An 18,603-nucleotide genomic window follows, 5' to 3' on the forward strand; every position below is an offset into this window, starting at 1 on the left:
ATGGACTAGGTAAGCTTGGCATTGATCATTTATAGAGACAAGATTTGAAGTTCTTTGACAGATATGTGATCATCTCCCTAGATGTCTGGTCATGCAGGAAGATGTGGGGAAGACGTCATAGGAAGTGTGTTCTTCTACAATATTCCATTATTCAAGATAAAACGGCTTTGGAAATCAAATGTGCCCCAACTGAAGGGTCAGTTTCCTCTAAGCCTGTCGTTGGTTCTCAGACTCATGCTATTAGTCACCAAAGCAGATGACAAGGAGGATGCCAAGGCAAAGGTACAGGGTCTCAGAGCATTTAGCTTACTTTAATAAATATCATCATTTCTGTCAATTGCATCATGTCACATAGGTGATACATATGTAACACATGTCACATATGTAACCTAACAAAAGCTGCAGGGAACAAAACATAAGTCAGCCTTCAGTTAACTCTCTGTAAGATTTGATTCTATTCTACAGAACCCTAATTCCATGCAACAGCAACCTTTTAGCTTTCATGCTTTCAAACCTATAGAAAAGTAAGCCCTTGACTTTCCTATTATAATTACCCCTGGGCTCTGCGCATATTATACAAGAAACACTGTTTTTTTCTGTAAATATATCTTGTCTAAAACATTTTAAAAATCAGTTTCAAAGAAATAGTTCATGGTTGAAAAATGTACAAGATACTGAAATGTTTATAATTCTTTTCATACCTTATGTTTACTTCTCATTTTTTATGCAAAATCTTGGAATGAGTCCTCTTGCCCTCTAATTTTTCCTACCATTTTTTATTACGTGCACACGTAATACAAAACATTATGTAATATATAATTATAAATGTTATAATTATAGTACATGATAAAATAAAACAATATGCAATGCCTAATTTAAAATGTAAAAATGTATCATATATAGTACCTAAATATATATAGTACCATTTTATACTAGAAATGTTTACTTGTCCTTTTGGATAGTACAGGTAGAAAGAAGACAGTGCAAAATTTGCTCAATATCTGCCTTGATATTTTGGGATGTCTGAACAGGTATTATCAGTTCTCCAGCATCACTGTTGTCCTTCAATCAGCCAAACATCAAGCGCATGTTAAAATTTTATTTTCTCTATTCTCTGAAATTCTTGGTCACAGAGGTAAGATTTAAACTGATTTTTACCAAATTTAGGCGTTAGTGCATGTATTTACTTCAACTGTGCTGAAATCTCCTATTTTGATGACTTCCACGTTTGCTATTCCTGAGGTCTGGAGACTGCGGCTAACATGTCGATATTGATTTATAGGGATTCCTGAATCAAGAATGCATTCCCATCAGATATTCAGGGCTTGTGTCCCATTCACACTACCGTGAACCCTCCAACTTTGTCCCAGTGAGCTTGCTGGTGAAAGGCTTATTTCACAAGCTGTGTGTAGCCCCCACCATAAATGGTAGGCGGACAGTCCTTCCACAAACTTCTTCTCACTGAATCATTCTCCCACGCACACACACACACCACACTATACCACACACACAGTCTCACGTCATACACACTACAACACACACATATACACCACACACTATGCATATACCACACACATACTACCCATACACACACACACACACACACACACACACACACATCATACACCAGATACATCACATATGCACATACACACCACAACACCACACACACACAGCACATAGCATATGCATCACACACACATATCACACACACAATCACACATCATACACCATGTACTGTACATACACTGCATGCTATAACACACTCACACACAATACCACACTTATACACATCACACATGCACACACACACCACACTCTGCTACACACATACATCACACACCCTATACCACACTTTATATTATTACATACATTTATGAAAATATTCTCAATATATGCATGGGGTAGGTATTTGTAATGTAAATATGACTCTTTAATAGACTTTAAAATTTTTCAAATTAATCCTTAGAGTAATTAATGTTATTATTCTGCAATCACAAGGCATTTTTAATATATAGCCACTTGAAGTAAACTGCAATGAGATATGTAAAATCACTAAATTTGTCCTCTTCACATCTGGTCACTGATGTGGGAATTAGGCCTCTTTGTGATACATTTCGCATTCCTGCCCTGCTGGTTTGCTGTGTCTCAGTAAAAGGACACAGAGGTGACTGTTGAGAGTCAGATATAAACTCTAGGACAGTGTTGGCATCACAATATTGTCATATGTAGTAATTTCCTTTTTTTTTTTGTACTTTTTAATTTTAGGGACGCACCCATGGCATATGGAGGTACAGGCTAAGGGTCAAGTCGGAGCTGTAGCCATCGACCTATGCCACAGCCACAGCAACGCCAGATCCCAGCAATGTCTGCGACCTACAACACAGTTCATGGCAATTCCGGATCCCTAACCCACTGAGCAAGGCTAGGGATCGAACCTGAGTCCTCATGGATGCTAGTCAGATTCGTTTTTGCTGAGCCGTGATGGGAACTCCAGTAATTTCCTTTTTTAAAGTTACATATATTTTCTCTTTTTTCATAAATGTCATATAATGCCACCAGCCTGACAGGGAATCAAAGTGTTATAACCCAAACTCAAATGAAGACAGCAGGGAGCTGTAATAAATAATCCAGAGTTTCCACTGTGGCACAACAGGATGGGCAATGTCTCTGCAGCACCAGGGCACATGTTTGACTCCTGGCCCAGCACAGTGGGTTAAGGATACACCATTGCTGCAGCTACGGTTGATCTCTGGCCAAGGAACTCCATATGCCATGGGACAGTCAAAAAAGAAAAAAAAATTAATATTCTATTGTTCATTGTATTTTCAGTAAATTACCAACTTTTATTACAATAATATAAAAATAATTAAAATAATATGTAATACACCTCAGAACTGCTAATAGATCAAACCTTAAAGCCTTTAGTCCAGCATAATCTTTAGTTTTTCATGAAAAGATCATATAAACTAATCATCACTGAATTTTTGCTTATTTTAAAAATATTGTGCTCATGGCACCACAGTGTTAAAGGAATAAAGAAACCGAAAACAGCTTGCCAGAACGCTGCCGTTGTGAACGTGTCATGTTACTGTTTCTGCTGGTGGTCTGGAGCCTCACCTCCATGCCTCTCCTCTCTTGAGAGCGAGGCGGTGGCTACCTGACTCCAGCCTCTCCCTGAGTGCCTGCCCTGTGTTCACTCATCACGTCAGGCCTCTGGGGATGTTGGTGTGTGTCAGGGGGCTGCTGTGCTGCATGCTGGGTCAGATTAAACCTGAGGCATCAGGGGGTTTCCTTGGGAGGCTGAGTGCCTAGACCACTAGGAGGATTTGGGGAATGAAAGTTCCTGGGAGTCAGAAGCTCAGGACCAAAGGCAGGGGTGGGCAGGTGTGAGCTTTGAGGCTGGGTGCCTCCTGGCAGGTGATCCCCAGGCCACTGAGGCATCTGGGAGGCACAGAAAGTGATCACACCCCTGTAGGTGATCAGCAGAGGTGAGAAAACCAAGGGGAAGGGAAGGGCCAAGCGCAGGTTGAAGCCAGCAATGGAACCCCTAGGGCAATTCCAGAACGAAAGAACTCTCCGTGGCCCAGACTGGGTGCAGGGATCCAGCGTGTGGGCCAGTGGGGTGGCTGTTCATCCATGTTATTATAAAGTACTACTGTACTTTATTCATAATTCACCAAACATCTGGAAAGTGACTTTTTCAAATGTGTCTTACCTCGAACATTTACATTTATGTAATAGCTCACCCCATTTCTAAATTATGACTTTTGTTTTCTAAAGTTTTGAAAAATTATACTCTTTATTTGGAACAGGCCAAGAGACATTTTCTGAAGATGCAATGGAAACCTTAGTAGTGGTATTAGCAAATCTTTTTGGAAGAATGTATCTTTCTCCCCATGTGAAAAACTTTAAAAAGAGATTTTCTCACTCAGTGGTCGGAAAAAATATATACCACAACCTTGTGATTGTGTGTAAAATCTTTTCCATTATAACAAGCTGTGCAATCATATTTTCCCAGTAACAAACGTTTGGCCATTGTTCACTAGAATTCTCTGTCCTACCTCGTCACTTCTGGCCATTTGCAAGGATGTTTCAGACAAGAAGACTGAAGTCCTGTTTAAAATCGGAAAACATCATTCCTGGTAGAGATTCTTAGCAATCTAGTAACATGGAATTTTTAAATACATTAAAGATGATCTCAATCAACATTGCATTCACACTGGCGGAATAACAGCCACAGTAACATTTATATTTGAAACGAGAAAATATGAATGCTTAGTTTACCACTTGTTTGAAAATGTCAGTTGGGGAGTTTTGCTCATTGCCAAACGGCAAAGAAATGAAAATAAGAGCAGGGTAGAGTGAGGTAAAGCCAGGTTCCCTCTCAGCCCTGCCCTAAGCACTTCGGTGACAGTAAGCACATTTCTTTATCCAGGCCTGTTGCTTGTCTGTCATCTGAGCACCATAACAGTACCCACATCAAAAGATTGCTGTGCAATTAAATTACACATATGTGCAATGCTCTTAGAACAGTGCTTGGCACATAGGAAACGATAAGTGCTGGAGCTTATTTTCATAATGATTATTATTTACAGACAAAATAACTGGCCCTTGAAAAAGACGAAAGAATCAACAGAAACATGTTTACAATTCATGAAAGTTTAGTTAAGTCTTCAAATGCAAAGTAGATCTAATGAAATGTATAGCTTTCCCATGAAAGTTATGAAGAAAATGAAGTGTGAAGTGATCTCACCAATAGAAGGAAATGGAAATTAATAAGACCCTGCAGTCCACTTGTTAATCTGGCCAAGACTGCAATTAACAGATATGCTGATAAAACTATACACAAATAGACCCTTTAAAAAAGATTCTTCACTGTCATATTTCTACTTTTTGGAATTTATAATAATGATAGAATCAAAAATACAAATAGAAATGATGTAGGGTGTGTTATTGTGTTGGTTTCCTCAGGATGCTGTAGGAGCATCACAAACGGGGTGGCTTGGACAGCAGGGCCTTGCTGTCTCATGGTTTGGAGGCAGGACCTCCAGGCAGGGCTGGTCCCTCTGAGGCCGGCTGGAAGGGAGGCCCACCCCTGTATCTGCACACTCTGTGCCCTCCTCCACCCCCACTACCACCAAGTAGTTACTGAACATTTTGCTTCCCTGGCTTGTAGATGCATCACCACCATCTTGGCCTCCATGTTCACAGGCATTGCCCCCTTGTGCTTGTCTCTGTGTCCTAATTTCCGCTTTTATGGGGGCCCCGTCATACTGGGCTGGGGGCCCACCCTAGTGTGACCATGTCTTAACTACGATTGTGGTGACTTTGTTTCCTAGTACGGTTACCTTCTGAGATGCTGGTGTTTATAGAGTTTCAACATTCGATTTTTTTTTTTTTTTTTTTTTTGTCTTTTTGCCATTTCTTGGGCCGCTCCCGCTGTATATGGAGGTTCCCAGGCTAGGGGTCTAATCGGAGCTGTAGCCGCCAGCCTACGCCAGAGCCACAGCAATGCGGGATCCGAGCCACGTCCGCAACCTACACCACAGCTCACGGGAACGCCGGATCCTTAACCCACTGAGCAAGCGTAGGGACCGAACCTGCAACCTCATGGTTCCTAGTCGGATTCGTTAACCACTGCGCCACGACGAGAACTCCTCAATATACAATTTTTTGAGGGACACAGTTCAACCTGTAACACATAATGTTTATTTATCATTGAATATTGAATGCCACCCATTTATCAGCAAGAAGGGAATGGTTAGGGGAATTTCCACAGACCTAGTAGGGGGCGCTCTTATACAGCCGCTGAAATTGACTCTCTCGTAGTGCTATGTGACATGGAAAAGTGCTCCAGAAATAATGCTGACTCTCAAGATCCTGTGAAATAATTTGTATATAAAAGGCTGGAAGGACATATTATATACCCAAATCTTTACAACCTGTATCCCTGGGTGCTAGGATCCCTAGTGACTTTAGCTTTTAATATTTATCCTTTGCTGTGAGTAATAAAATGTATACCTAGGAGTGTATTTCCATCCGGACGTTTAAAACTATGACACTCTTTCCCAGACTCAGGTCTTCCCTACTGGACTCTGACTAGTAACATCGAGTGTCCCTTTTGTCCCAGGTGCAAACTTCTCAAGGTACACTAATTAAAACAAATAGCATCAGAGAATTACAACTGTTACAAATTTCAGGGTTACTCATTAGTAAATCCGTATCACACTTTTAGTTTCGGGAGCTAATGGGTCTTGTAGTGCTTGAGCCTTGAGTTTCCATCTTAAACTTGGGATCGACGAAGCAATGGGGGCGGGAGCAACATGGGTGGAGCGGTATTAACAAGCAGGACTCATTCCGTGGACTCGTCCTTGCCATCAAAGATCCATTGGCTGTAGGAATCCACCCTCTAGGGTACATGTCCATTCTGGAGAAAATCCAAGCCCATGTCTTTGTAGTCAGGTGGATCTGAAACAGAGACAGAAAGTCAGGGGCAGACAGACTGACAGAAGCAGACTGAGAGGCAAGTACAGAAAGACAGATAAGTAAAGAAAGAGAGAAGCAGAGACAGCTATAGAGACAGACTCAGAAGACAGAGAGATATGCAGATATAGAAACAGAGAGAAAGACAAACAGGGAGAAAAAGAAGGAGACAGACAGATGGCAAGGGAGAAGATAGCAGATAGACCAGGAGAGCGAGAGAAAAGAGCGGCCCTGCAGAGTGAGGGAGGACTTTCCTCCTCCTGTGGGAATGTGGACACAGGGTTGGCACACATGGGTGGTGAAGCTGTATTTAACTATTACAAGAAAATCTTGCAGTTTTTGTGGCTCTGCAGCATCTTGAAAGCAATTAACTGATAATGTGTTTTCAAGGTGGTGCCGGTTTTGAACTGAGAGCCTCAGGTCCCCTGGGGTCTGACGGAGTGTGTTCCCTGCTTTGAAATGGCATCCATCCAGTTTGTGGATGACGGACGTGGAGTCACCCAAATGCACCGATCAAAGAGGGCAAATGATAGAACCTTAGCATATGCTGGGACGAGTTTCTTTGGGGAAGAAAGCTTTGCCAGCAGTAATCTGGCAAAATAATCATCAAATTGTCATCTTCAGTATTTTCCTTTTTAAAAACCTTCAATCATTTTCCTAGCAATAATGGTATAAACAATGATTTGTTTTAAAGAATTTTATTTGATCAGAGGACAGTTTCATCTCTCCTTTGATTTTCTACTTTGTTTCTTATTAGACTTTTCAGGTAAAGAAGTGCAGACTCGGAGCTGGTCAGTCACCTGATGCCTGGGGCAGAGGACAGAACAGCGGTCTCCCCGTTCGCCTGCTGTCCAACCTAACCAACTGAGATTTGTTTGAAATCAATGTGATAAAAGATGTATATGAACTTTGGTGTGCAACTTTCTTTTATCTTGTTGTTCATTTAAGAGGAGTCATTTTTACATGATTATAGTAGTAGCAAGGTGTCCAATATAGCAAAGCATCTTATTTCAGAATAAGAATTCCGCTTTTCACTCAAGGGTGAAAAATCTTTTTTCTTTTTTTTAATACTTGAGTGATTTTAAGTGAGAAAATTAAGTTAGGCAGGGAAAGAATGTTGTGTTCTCAGTTAATCGTCACATGTGAATTATGCTTCACTGGGGAGTTGCTCATCCAGGGACACTGGCTGCTCAGGTAGGTACCCAGAGAGCAGCAGCATCAGTGTACCTGCTTCAGACGCTGACATTTGCACTTGGGAATGCCCACAATACACCATTGGTGGGCAGCTGGTGTTCATTCATCCTCATTTTTGTGACCCTTGCCTCTAGAAATGGTGTGTGATACAGAGTAGATACAACCAACATCTAACCAACACTTTGAGACAAGCCCACTTTGTTCGCTGCTGCACGTAACTGGGCCTAAAGCACCTACTGCCTACCCTACACCTTATCTGCAGCCTGCTGATGGGCATTTTGTTCTGAAGACTGATGACGTCATGGGCCAAAGTCGCATAGCTGAACTCTGAAAGGCAGTTGAAATGAAAATAGATGGATCTGGAAAGGGGAAGAATACCACCCTGGTTACGTGGAGCTGATTCCATAAGTTGGTAACATCATGAATGTTTTTTCAGGAAACGTGGATTTAAAAAATATTTGTGATATAATTCTGAGGTTACAAAAGTGACTGTAACTTCAAATTTTAAATACATTAGAGATCTTTCTATGATTTCAAAATTGGTTTTAATATTTTAAAAACTGATGTTTTTTAACTGACTTTATTTGGTCATTTGTATTAAAGCACGGAGAACTGTAATACACCGTTTGAACGTTTGGCAGTACTTCATTAAAATACACTGACTTACTGTTTTATTTAGCTAGATGTGACAAACCAGGATAATTGAATTTTGTAATAGATTAAGGCATATCTCAAAAGAAGGACTCTAACGACCTAAAGTCTTAACCTATCCTCAGGCTATGTTGCGAACCGCTTGATGTGGATGCAAAAAAAACCATTTCTCTCCTTTGCTTGAGTAAACGTGACAAGAATGGAAGGAAGCGCCCTTTGCTTACATGTTGAACTTCTGCAAACACAGCTCCCTATCAGCAATGACTCAGGATAACTGGTAGGACCTTTCTGTAGTAACATTCTTTTTTTTTAATTTAATTTTATAGGGGAGTGTAGTTGACTTGCAATGTTGTATTAGTTTCAGGTATACAGCAAAGTGATTCAATTATACATATATCCATACTTTTTCAGATTTCAGATTATTTTCCCATGTAGGTTATTACAGAATCTTAAATAGAGTTCCCTACGCTCTAAAATAGGTCCTTATTAATTATCTGTTTTATGTATAATAGTGTGTATATGCTAATCCCAAATTCCTAATTTATTCCTCCCCCACTTTTCCCCTTTGGTAACCATAAAATTGTTTCTGAAGTCCATGAGTCTGTTTCTATTTTGTAAATAAGTTTATTTCTATCATTTTTAAAGATTCCACTTGCAAGTGATATCATATGATGTTGTACCATTCTTTAAATGGATATCTGTGTGTTCGTGTCATGAATGCTGTTGCTTATAATTTATGATAATAATTTTTGGATACAATAATTTAAGAAGAGTCGTTAAGACAGAATTTATTTCAAAAGGTTTTAAAAAAATGCTTTTTTGGCATTCCCCTTGTGGCTCAGTAGTTAAGAACCTGACAATGGATAAAAACCCACATAGTGTCAATAGGATCCAGGTTCAGTCCCTGGCCTCACCCAGTGGGTTAAGGATCTGGTGCTGTCATAAGCTGTGGCATAGGTCATAGATGTAGCTCAGATCTTGCATTGCTGCGGCTGTGGCATATGTTGCAACTGCAGCTCCTATTCAACCCCTAGCCCAGGAACTTCCATATGCCGTAAAAAGAAAAAAAAAATGCTTTTTAAAATTGTTAAGGTAAAGCTCACATAATATAAGATTGACCATTTTTAAGTGAACAATTCAAGGACATCTGATGCCTTCATAATGGAAAAACTACTACCTCTCACCAGTTATTAAGTGTTTTCATTAACCTACGGAGGAGAGTCTAGACCCCTTAAGGGTAACTTCAATTCCTCCTTCCCCTCCTCTGGCAGCTACTGTTCTGTCTCTGTCTGTTCTCTCTCTTGTGGATTTAACTAGTTTGGGTATTTAATATGGATGGAATCATACAATTATGTGTGACTTTATGTGTCTGAATTCTTTCACTCAGATATTTCAAAGTTCACTTGTATAGTGTTATCAGTACTTAACCCCTTTTATAGCTGGAATCATTCTGTTGTTTGTATGTATTCTGTTTGTTTATCCAATTTATGCATATTTATGTTGCTTCAACTATTGGATACTATGAATATTGCTGCATTGAACTTGCTGGTACACGTGTTTGTTGGAATACTTATTTTCAGTTATTTTGTGTATATGCCTAGGAACAGAAATGCTGGATCCTATAGAAACTCTCTGTTCAACTTTTTAGAACCACTGAAATAGTTTTAGATGACCCCTAGCAATGCACAGTGTTCTCTTTCTCCAGACCCTCACCACCACACTGTTGTTTTCCTTTTTTTTAAAAAAAAAAATTATGGCCATTCTAGTAGGTATGATGTGATCCATATCTCATTGTGGTTTTTATTTATATTTTCCTAAACACTAAAAATTTTCAGCATAATTTATATGATAAAAGAGATGTATATATTCTTTAGAGAAACATCTATTCACATCCTTTGCTCGTTTTTAATTAATTAATTTATTTATTTTTATTTTTATTTTTATTTTTTTGCCTTTTCTAGGGCCGCTCCCACGGCATATAGAGGTTCCCAGGCAAGGGGGCTAATCCGAGATGTAGCCACCAGCCTACACCACAGCCACAGCAATGTAGGATCTGAGCCGCATGTGTGACCTACACCACAGCTCAAGGCAACGCCGAATTCTTAACCCACTGAGCAAGGCCAGGCATCAAACCTGCAACCTCATGGTTCCTAGTCAGATTCGTTAACCACTGCATAATGATTGGAAGTCCTGCTCATTTTTAAATTGTGGTTTTTTTGTTGTTGTTCTGTTATAGAAATTCTTTATATATTCTCAACACTAGGCTCTTATCATATATATGATTTGCAAATATTTTCCCCTACTTGGTAAGTTACCTTTTCATTTTCTTGATAATGTCCTTTGATGCACAACTTTGTGTGTGTGTGTGTGTGTGTGTGTGTGTGTGTGTGTCTTTTTAGGGCTGCATCTGCAGCACGTAGAAGTTCCCAGGCTAGGAGTTGAACTCGAGCTGCACCTGCCAGCCTGCACCACAGCCACAGCAGCACCAGATACACATGGCATCTGCAACCTACACCATAGCTCATGGCAATGCCAGATCCTTAACTCACTGAGTGAGGCCAGGGATCAAACCCACATCCTCATGGACTGAACCTCATGAGGTTCAACAGAAAACCTCAATTGGGTTCATTACCACTGAGCCACGATGGGAACTCTCACAACAATTTTTAATTTTGATAAAATCCAATCTGATTTTTATTTTGTTACTCATTCTTTTGGTGCCTTGGCTAAGCATACAAACCCAGATCCAAGGTCACGAAGATCTATCCCTTTGGGTTCTTCTAACAGTGTTCATAGTCTTAGCTCTTATATTTAGAGTATTGATCCATTTTGAATCAGTTTTGGTATATGGTGTGAGCAAGGTTCTAGCTTCATGTTGTGCTCTCTGGGGGCAGAAAAAGGAAAGGACAAAGGTCTCAATAGCTTCTGCCCTTCTAACCTTGTTCCAGGCTCAGAGTTAAACCTTGAGCTATTTCCCACAGCTCTGACAAAGCAATTCTGACAGTTTTCACTTGCTTTTTTGATGTTTCTGTGAGGGGATGGACCCTCAGAGCAGAGCAGCCTTTCTTGCCATTTTCCATGACATCCCGCATACTTGACCCTGGTTAAACATATATAACAACATTGGTGGAATAATGTGCTACTCGGCAAGAGCATGAAAAGTCATATTTTTCCGGCCAAATAATTAGCCTCTTTCTTAGCTTCATCAGTTTAGGTCTAAGCGGAGCCTGGTAAAGTGCTAGAAGCAAAGGACAGGGGCACATCCTGAAGTCTCTGGGAAGGCCGGCAATTCAGTGGCAACTTATCATTTCCTTTGCTGTAGATTGAGAACACATCAAAACAGATGTGTGCCTTTAAATGTTATTCTGTCTTTTTTCTGTATGTTAAATATGGGTGATGCATTTCACCTAATGAGCAATTTTGCACTTACGACTCAAGACCATTGGGTAGAGTAAACAGCCTGGCATTTGCAGTTCATATAACTGGCTAAACATTGTGGGAAGTTCAGAAAGCAGTGGTAATCCTTTAAACTATCTTGTGCAGGATCTCACTAAGTGAATTATGTGATGATGGAAATAACGTTGTGTTGGCATTTAAACAACTAAGTGAAGCATTAGAAAACGTTGGGAAAAGGAGTGGCCCTGATGGTGTCCAGCTTCCCTGAGTGCTGTGCACTGAGGAGGCGGAGGTGCCCAGGGTGCCACCCTTTGTGGTTCACGACATGAGTCACAGCAGAGGACCAGTCCTTCCTGTGTAACGGACACTTGCAGATGGTCCTCGTTCCCTATGACCATCTTCAGCACACCCTCCCAATTCCCACGCTTTGTCCCTAAAGGCTTAGCTTCCTGGTCTCTTCGGTTGGCCACCTGGACAAAACACCTGCTAACTTGACCACACTTTAGTCAGGCATCCCCATCTGCCCTAGGGGTCCCTGAACTTTAATCCAACCTCAGGCTCCTTGTGAACACTGCCTGGGGGTGTTCCCAGATCACCTGTCCTTGCTCCATCCTGGGTCACTGTGCCTAGAGGTCAATCACACTGGGTGTGAGTCACACTCACCCCGTTTCACACAGAGCTGGTTGGTTCTGGTCTTGTTTACTAATCCCTATAAATCAAAGATCTTTTTCTGCTGACCTTTGAGACCCCTGCCGCTCTCATGGTCAGAGTGTTTACCTCTTGCAATAGTCTCCTCCTCTCATTGCAAGAGACTTTTTGGATAAAATCTCTCCTTACCTAAGTCTGGATTTGTTTTTGATTTTCATGCTGCACCAAATAATTAAAATGTATTACTTAGCTAAAGTATAGACTTTACAATTTATTGAATAACTTATATAAAAATTTCCTGGGACAGAAAGGTTTTAGATAGATATATACATTCTTGTCAGGAACTCTAACAATATTTTTCTTCTAAGAACTGCAGCTTGTATAAAAGCTATGCTCAATATCTCCAACAATGACTACCTTTGGGTTGAAATGTTAATGATTTATTTTTAGGGACAAAAATGAAACCCAAGTTAAAATTATATAACATCATACACCATAGTGGGGAGTTGAACTCTGGATAGTAATTTCAGAAGACTAATTCTTCGTCTTCTTTTTTCTTTTTTGTCTTTTTAGGGCCACACCCACAGCATATGGAGGTTCCCGAGCTAGGGGTCCAATTGGAGCCGTAGCCGTCAGCCTACGCCACAGCCACAGCAACACCAGACCCAAGCCACATCTGTGACCTACGCCACAGCTCATGGCAATGCTGGATCTTTAACCCACTGAGTGAGGCCAGGGATTGAACCTTCGTCCTCATGGATACTAGTCAGATTCATTTCCACTGAGCCATGACAGGAACTCTGCCTAATTCTCCTTCTTCTTTTTTTGCTTTTTATGGCCACACTCATGGCGTACGGAAGTTCCCAGGTTAGGAGTTCAAATGGATCTGTAATCTCCAGCCTACAGCCTTAACCCACTAAACGAGACCAGGGATTGAACCTACATTCTCATGGATGCTAGTCAGATTCACTTTCACTGAGCCACGATGGGAACTCCAAAATTCTGTGGTTTTTTTTTTTTTTTTTTCCGCCTCATTCTTTTTAAGAGTTCCTAAGTGTCCTGCATCCTTCTCACAGGCAGACACCAGCTTCTCAGCACATCTTGATTTCCCCAAGACAAGTGGGGACAGATCCACCAGTTCTGGGCTGCAAGACCTTGAAGATGTTCTTCGTGGAATAAAGCACATCCACTCACATCACGGGTACATCTAGATATCTTGCCTGTGGGCTCATTTCCTTTCTTCACTTTATTGATGGCTGCGTCCTGTGATCATGGGCATGCTTCCCCCCTATCCTGGGAGCTGCTCTGTGATGGTGTGCCTGTTTCCCCATATCCTGGGATCCCTCTGTGATTGTGTGCATATTTCCCTGTATCCTGGGAACTGCTCTATTCTGGGCTCACCCATCACTGTCCCTGCTTATGCTCTTGGCTATACCGTGGCATCAAACTAGATTCTCCCTCAAATCTGACTCAGTATTTTTCTTTGTTGCTCCAAATTTACCAAATCTTTAGACACAGAAAGGACCAACCTCTCCTGAGGGCACAGATCATATAATTACTCCCAAGAGACTCTGATGGTGATATGAAGGAGTGAAGACGAAAACAAGGAGCAGGGATGTTTCTAACATTTCTTAGGGAAAAAGTTGGTTAGGCACTAATGCTAAAAAAAAAAAAAAATAGTGATAAGTTGCTTTACCAGGGCCAACTACACACCCAGCACACATGTATACACAGATGTGCACACACCTGACTATTTTTACCTCTAAGCCTCTGTCACGTCTAAGCTTGACAAGCATCTATCTGGCTGCATTTTGCCGTTTTGTGTCTTTATTTTCTTTCAAAGCAGTTTACATGTTGACTTCTTTATTTGATTGAGTCTTGAATGGGGGAGGGGATGGCCAAAGCATGCTAGGACAGCTGTAAGCAGACCCCACGCATAGCGAATTAATGGTTCACATTTAAATAAAATATATTTCAATGCAGTAATTTCTTTCATTATTCCATTTTATGCAGTTTAACGAATTGCTGATTTAGATAATATATGCAAATTTCTATATTTTTATCAATGGAGTTTTCTTTGGTTTAGGATAACTTTAAAGATGGAAAAGAAAATATGATTCTACAGTTTTGTTATAATGCTACTGACAATGCAAACTAATCACAGAATCTGTATTTTGATGTATCCGTGGAGATGAGTGCATCCAAATCCTCTTTATTTAGTATTCGTCTGTATCACCAGCACAGATGGCAAGCAGGGCTTTCTCATAATGCCCTGAAGCGAAGTTCTGCAAAGAAGAAAATAGAATGCATTTGAAATACAGTGTCATAGTATTTCTGAAAAGAAGCATAATTCCTCTGAACTATAGTATGAAAGACCATAAGCCATTATTATTTCAAAATATTTTTTTCATCTAAAGCTTTAATATATCCTGAAAACTGTCCCCAATGGAGGTTATTGAAAATAACACCAAAGTTATAGACAATAGAACGGGCTTATATAAAGTTGATTGAACTCTAATGCATATTTATAAGAAGAATAACTTGCAGTAGAATTAAATCTTCCCAACTTTAGAAAGAATTGTCCTAGTAATGTTATAAATCAGTGTAGCATCTGGAGGGCAGATTGGACAATGCCTCAAATGGCTTAAAAATGTTTATCACCCACTAAGGCAGTAATTCTACTTCAAGAAATCTGTCCTATGGAAATAATGATTAATTACTGATGAACACGAGATTTATACTCTAAAACATACACCATAATATTATGTATCAGAGTGAAAGTCTTTTTATAATATACATAAATATATATATATGATGTGGGGTGCTTTGTGTACTTTACAACTTATACAGTGGGATACCATGATTTAATAAAAACATTTCTTTAAGTAGTAAAACATATTAATGTTTACATATATTTTTTAAAAGGGAGAAAACACCTACAGAAAAACTTAATTGTTGGTTATCTATGGTGGAGAATTAGGGAAAATTAAATATTTTTATGGTCTATAGTTTCTAAGTTTCGAAAAATGATAGTGAAAAACTAAAAGAATTACAAAAACTATCTTTGTTAAAAGTCAACTATCACATTAATGTTCTCTTACACTGTTATATAATTATAACTCACTGCTTTAAGTGCACATAGTAGAGTTTCATTATATATAAATATTAGTAGATTTTGAGGTGGCTGTAATTAATTGCTATATATATGTATGTATTGATATATTAGAACTAGTTTCTTCATTTAGAAAATGAATTATGACATGCAGTTCTCAATGGGAAATGTTTATCATCGCTAAAAGTTTAGGGCTTTGAAGGTGGATGTGAGGAAGTTCTCATCAAAGACAGAGAAAGAAGATTTCTCCTACTTGCACCATCATCTCCTTCTCTTGGAAATCACTGCAGTTACTCAAGGACATACAGGGTCTTTGGGGTAATGCAGGCTCTTGGTCCTTGGGTTGTTCAGTTTCTTCTGGATCTTTTAATTATGCAATTGAAAATTCCAATGGAAACAATGTGGACAAAGTAATAGGACTCAGCTTTGTGCAAAATATAAGTTAAGATACATTCTTGGAGCCCTGTGCATGTGGGTTAATGCTCTTTGGGTACCATCTTGAAGTTCTTTATACTTCTTTGAACAAAGAGTCAAACATTTTCATTTTCCATTGGGTGCCGAAAATTATCTAGATATACCACATATTCTGATAATTCTTTGCTAGGTTTTATTAAAGCCCAGGGTAGAGGTGGGGTGTTTCAGAAGGAAGACCCTGGCCTGTTGCCTTCTGAGTCATTGCCCATTTGCCCTTCAAGGGCTAATGGGGTGGGGTATGCAGAATTCTACAGAATCTCTGATGCAGTCGGTCTGCCTCGCTGCCTCGTCCTGTGACAAGGCTTCTCAGGATTCATGTGCTTTTGCTGCAAGCTGTATCCTTCCTGGTGCTGATCGTACTAAAGCATTGGCTTCATAAAGCATCTTTACACAGTTGGGGTGAATAGTTTATATGACCAAACCCATGGGTTTTGCATAAAACACATCAAAGAGGAGTAAGTCTTGTTACCAAGGTGAAGGAATTTCCTCAAGTGTTGGTGCTTGAATAGCCATCTGCTGAACTAACCCTGCCAGAATATTTAACTTTGTGGATTCCAACATGAAGTTATTTAATTAAAGCTCTTATGTCAGTTTCAAGAAGGACCACATAGGGGTGAAAACAAGTCACAGGTAGAAGACTTACTCTGATGTCATGAAAGAGGGACTTCCCATATCGCTCTTTGTACCGTTTCCTTATGGTCATCAGGTCTATTTCACTTCTGGCTATTAGAATCCTGATCACGGTTCTATTATGGAAACCAAAGTCCTAGAAAACACAGCAAAGGGGAGAAAAACAGCTCCTCTGAGTTAACGTCTAAAGTCAACTCTCCCCTGTTTCCGTGGCCCTGAGCCTCTTGCCCTGTTTCCCAAGCCCTGGATTCCAACTGGGAGCCCAACTCAGACCCTGAGTCACCTGCCCTCCCCTCCCCCACTGGATACATGGTGCAGTGTGCCATCGGTTTTCCTTCTTAAATGCCCTATCATCTCTATGTCCAGCCTTGATGCTGGCCCTTGGCATTTCACCCGCTTCTGCAATAATCCCCTTTCACAGCCTTTTCCTCCTCCCACCCCCACCCCCACCCCCATCTCCTCAAAACTGCAGGATAAGATGCAGATCTGGTCATGTGGTCTTTCCAGCTAGAAATTCTTCCTGGGTTGGGATTCAGGTCCCCACTTTGTTAGATGAACATTGATGTGTCTGAGTAAGGCAGTGGCTACATTTTTATTTAATAGTCTGCTTATGATTAAAAATGGTAAGACTAAGAACTCCAGACCCTTGAAATATTTGCTGATTTAACCTCAAATACTGAAAAATACAAAAATCAATTTCTGTGTACCAGGTGGGGAAAGAATACTGCTTCACAAAGTAAGGTCAGGTTGTCTGTACCGATGGAGTGACAGTGACACCTAGTGGCCAGGAAGCATAGGCTAATGTTTGATGACTGTTTTGGGTGAAAACTTTCTAACAAACGTTCCATAATTTGAAGTGATTAAAATGAATGATCTAACCAAGTTTCCATATTTAAGTTGTATATTATTAGTTTAGGATGCTCTAGAGAAAAACACAGAGGCTTCCTTGGGTGAGGGCTGGTGAAAACATTTTCCTTGCCAGTACATCACACAAAGGTCCTCATATCTGAACACCTTGATTCCTGGGGTACAGGACCCTGCTCAGTACCTGCACACCACTTATAAGCACACAAAGCCTCCTTTTGGCATCAGCACACAGCAGGGGTAAAGTTTTATTTGTTATTAGGATAAGTGGCCCTCACTTTGAGAACAATTGGAATCAAAGTAATGTGATTATTTTCCCAAGGTTATTCATGAGGGACATTTTACTCTGTTGTTGAGAAACAAACAAAGCAAAGTGTTGAAATCATCCAATAGCCTTGCCCAATACACTTTTAAATAGATGTTTAATCCGATCAACTCTTCTTCTTGGAAATAAAATAAAAAGAAGCAGAGGACTCTGGCCATTGATCTTCCTGCTGTGTTTTGAGGATACACAGGTCCTTGTGCATAAATAAAAATACTTTTCATGAGGAGTTCCTGCTGTGGCACAGTGGGTTAAAAATCTGACTCCAATGCCTTAGGTAGCTGTGGGATACAGGTTTGATCCCTGGTCCAGCATGGTAGGTTAAAGGATCTGGCATTGCTGCAGCTGTGGTATAGGTCGCAGCTGTGATCTGGAAACTTCCATGTGCCATGAGTGTAGGCATAAAAAATACTTACATATACATTTTTTAAAATACTTGTGCATAAATAGAAATAAGTAAATAAACTATCCTTGACAATTAGCATATTATCCAAACTTGCTGGCTACCTCTAAGAAGTTGGTCTGTAAAAAGTACTTTGGGGACAAAGCACCGTATTAAAACTGCTGTAGTACTGAATTGTTTTTAATGATTTTCTTTTAGTTTTCAGGTCTATGACATGATAATGATTTGTATCAGACCTCGTCACCTTCTGAATGTTTCACACACACTGTACTTAAGGTATGCTTCACCTCATGCACATGTTTGTTTCTTTGAAAATGAATGCATCAAAGGATTATCATCTGAAACTTAAAAAAAACTCACTTAATTACAGAAATAGCTTTAGAGTTTGTTGTCTAGCTGTCTCTTTTTAGAGTTTTTTTTTTT

The 18,603-nt window shown here is 40.0% G+C and overlaps 1 protein-coding gene and 1 pseudogene across 2 annotated transcripts in view; one reads left to right on the forward strand and one right to left on the reverse strand.

Annotated features, from left to right (window-relative positions):
- LOC110256812 (putative ATP-dependent RNA helicase DDX60) overlaps positions 1 to 11,995 on the forward strand; it is a 63,814-nt pseudogene extending 51,819 nt beyond the window's left edge.
- Positions 11,996 to 14,184: 2,189 nt separating this feature from the next.
- The window catches only part of ANXA10 (annexin A10), a 66,197-nt gene continuing 61,778 nt past the window's right edge, over positions 14,185 to 18,603 (reverse strand). For both annotated transcript variants that reach the window (XM_003359068.4, XM_084994718.1), the window contains exons 11-12: positions 16,605 to 16,727; positions 14,185 to 14,660 (exon numbers count right to left, since the gene is read on the reverse strand). In XM_003359068.4, coding sequence (XP_003359116.2) covers positions 14,592 to 14,660; positions 16,605 to 16,727 — 192 coding nt within the window. In that variant the 3' untranslated portion in view covers positions 14,185 to 14,591. The remainder of the gene's footprint in view (positions 14,661 to 16,604; positions 16,728 to 18,603) is intronic.

This window comes from Sus scrofa, chromosome 14, assembly GCF_054392235.1.
Source record: "Sus scrofa isolate SSC_HxYL_T2T_F1_AM1 chromosome 14, Sscrofa_HxYL_maternal_Yorkshire_Landrace_v2.0, whole genome shotgun sequence".
Lineage (NCBI taxonomy): Eukaryota > Metazoa > Chordata > Mammalia > Artiodactyla > Suidae > Sus > Sus scrofa.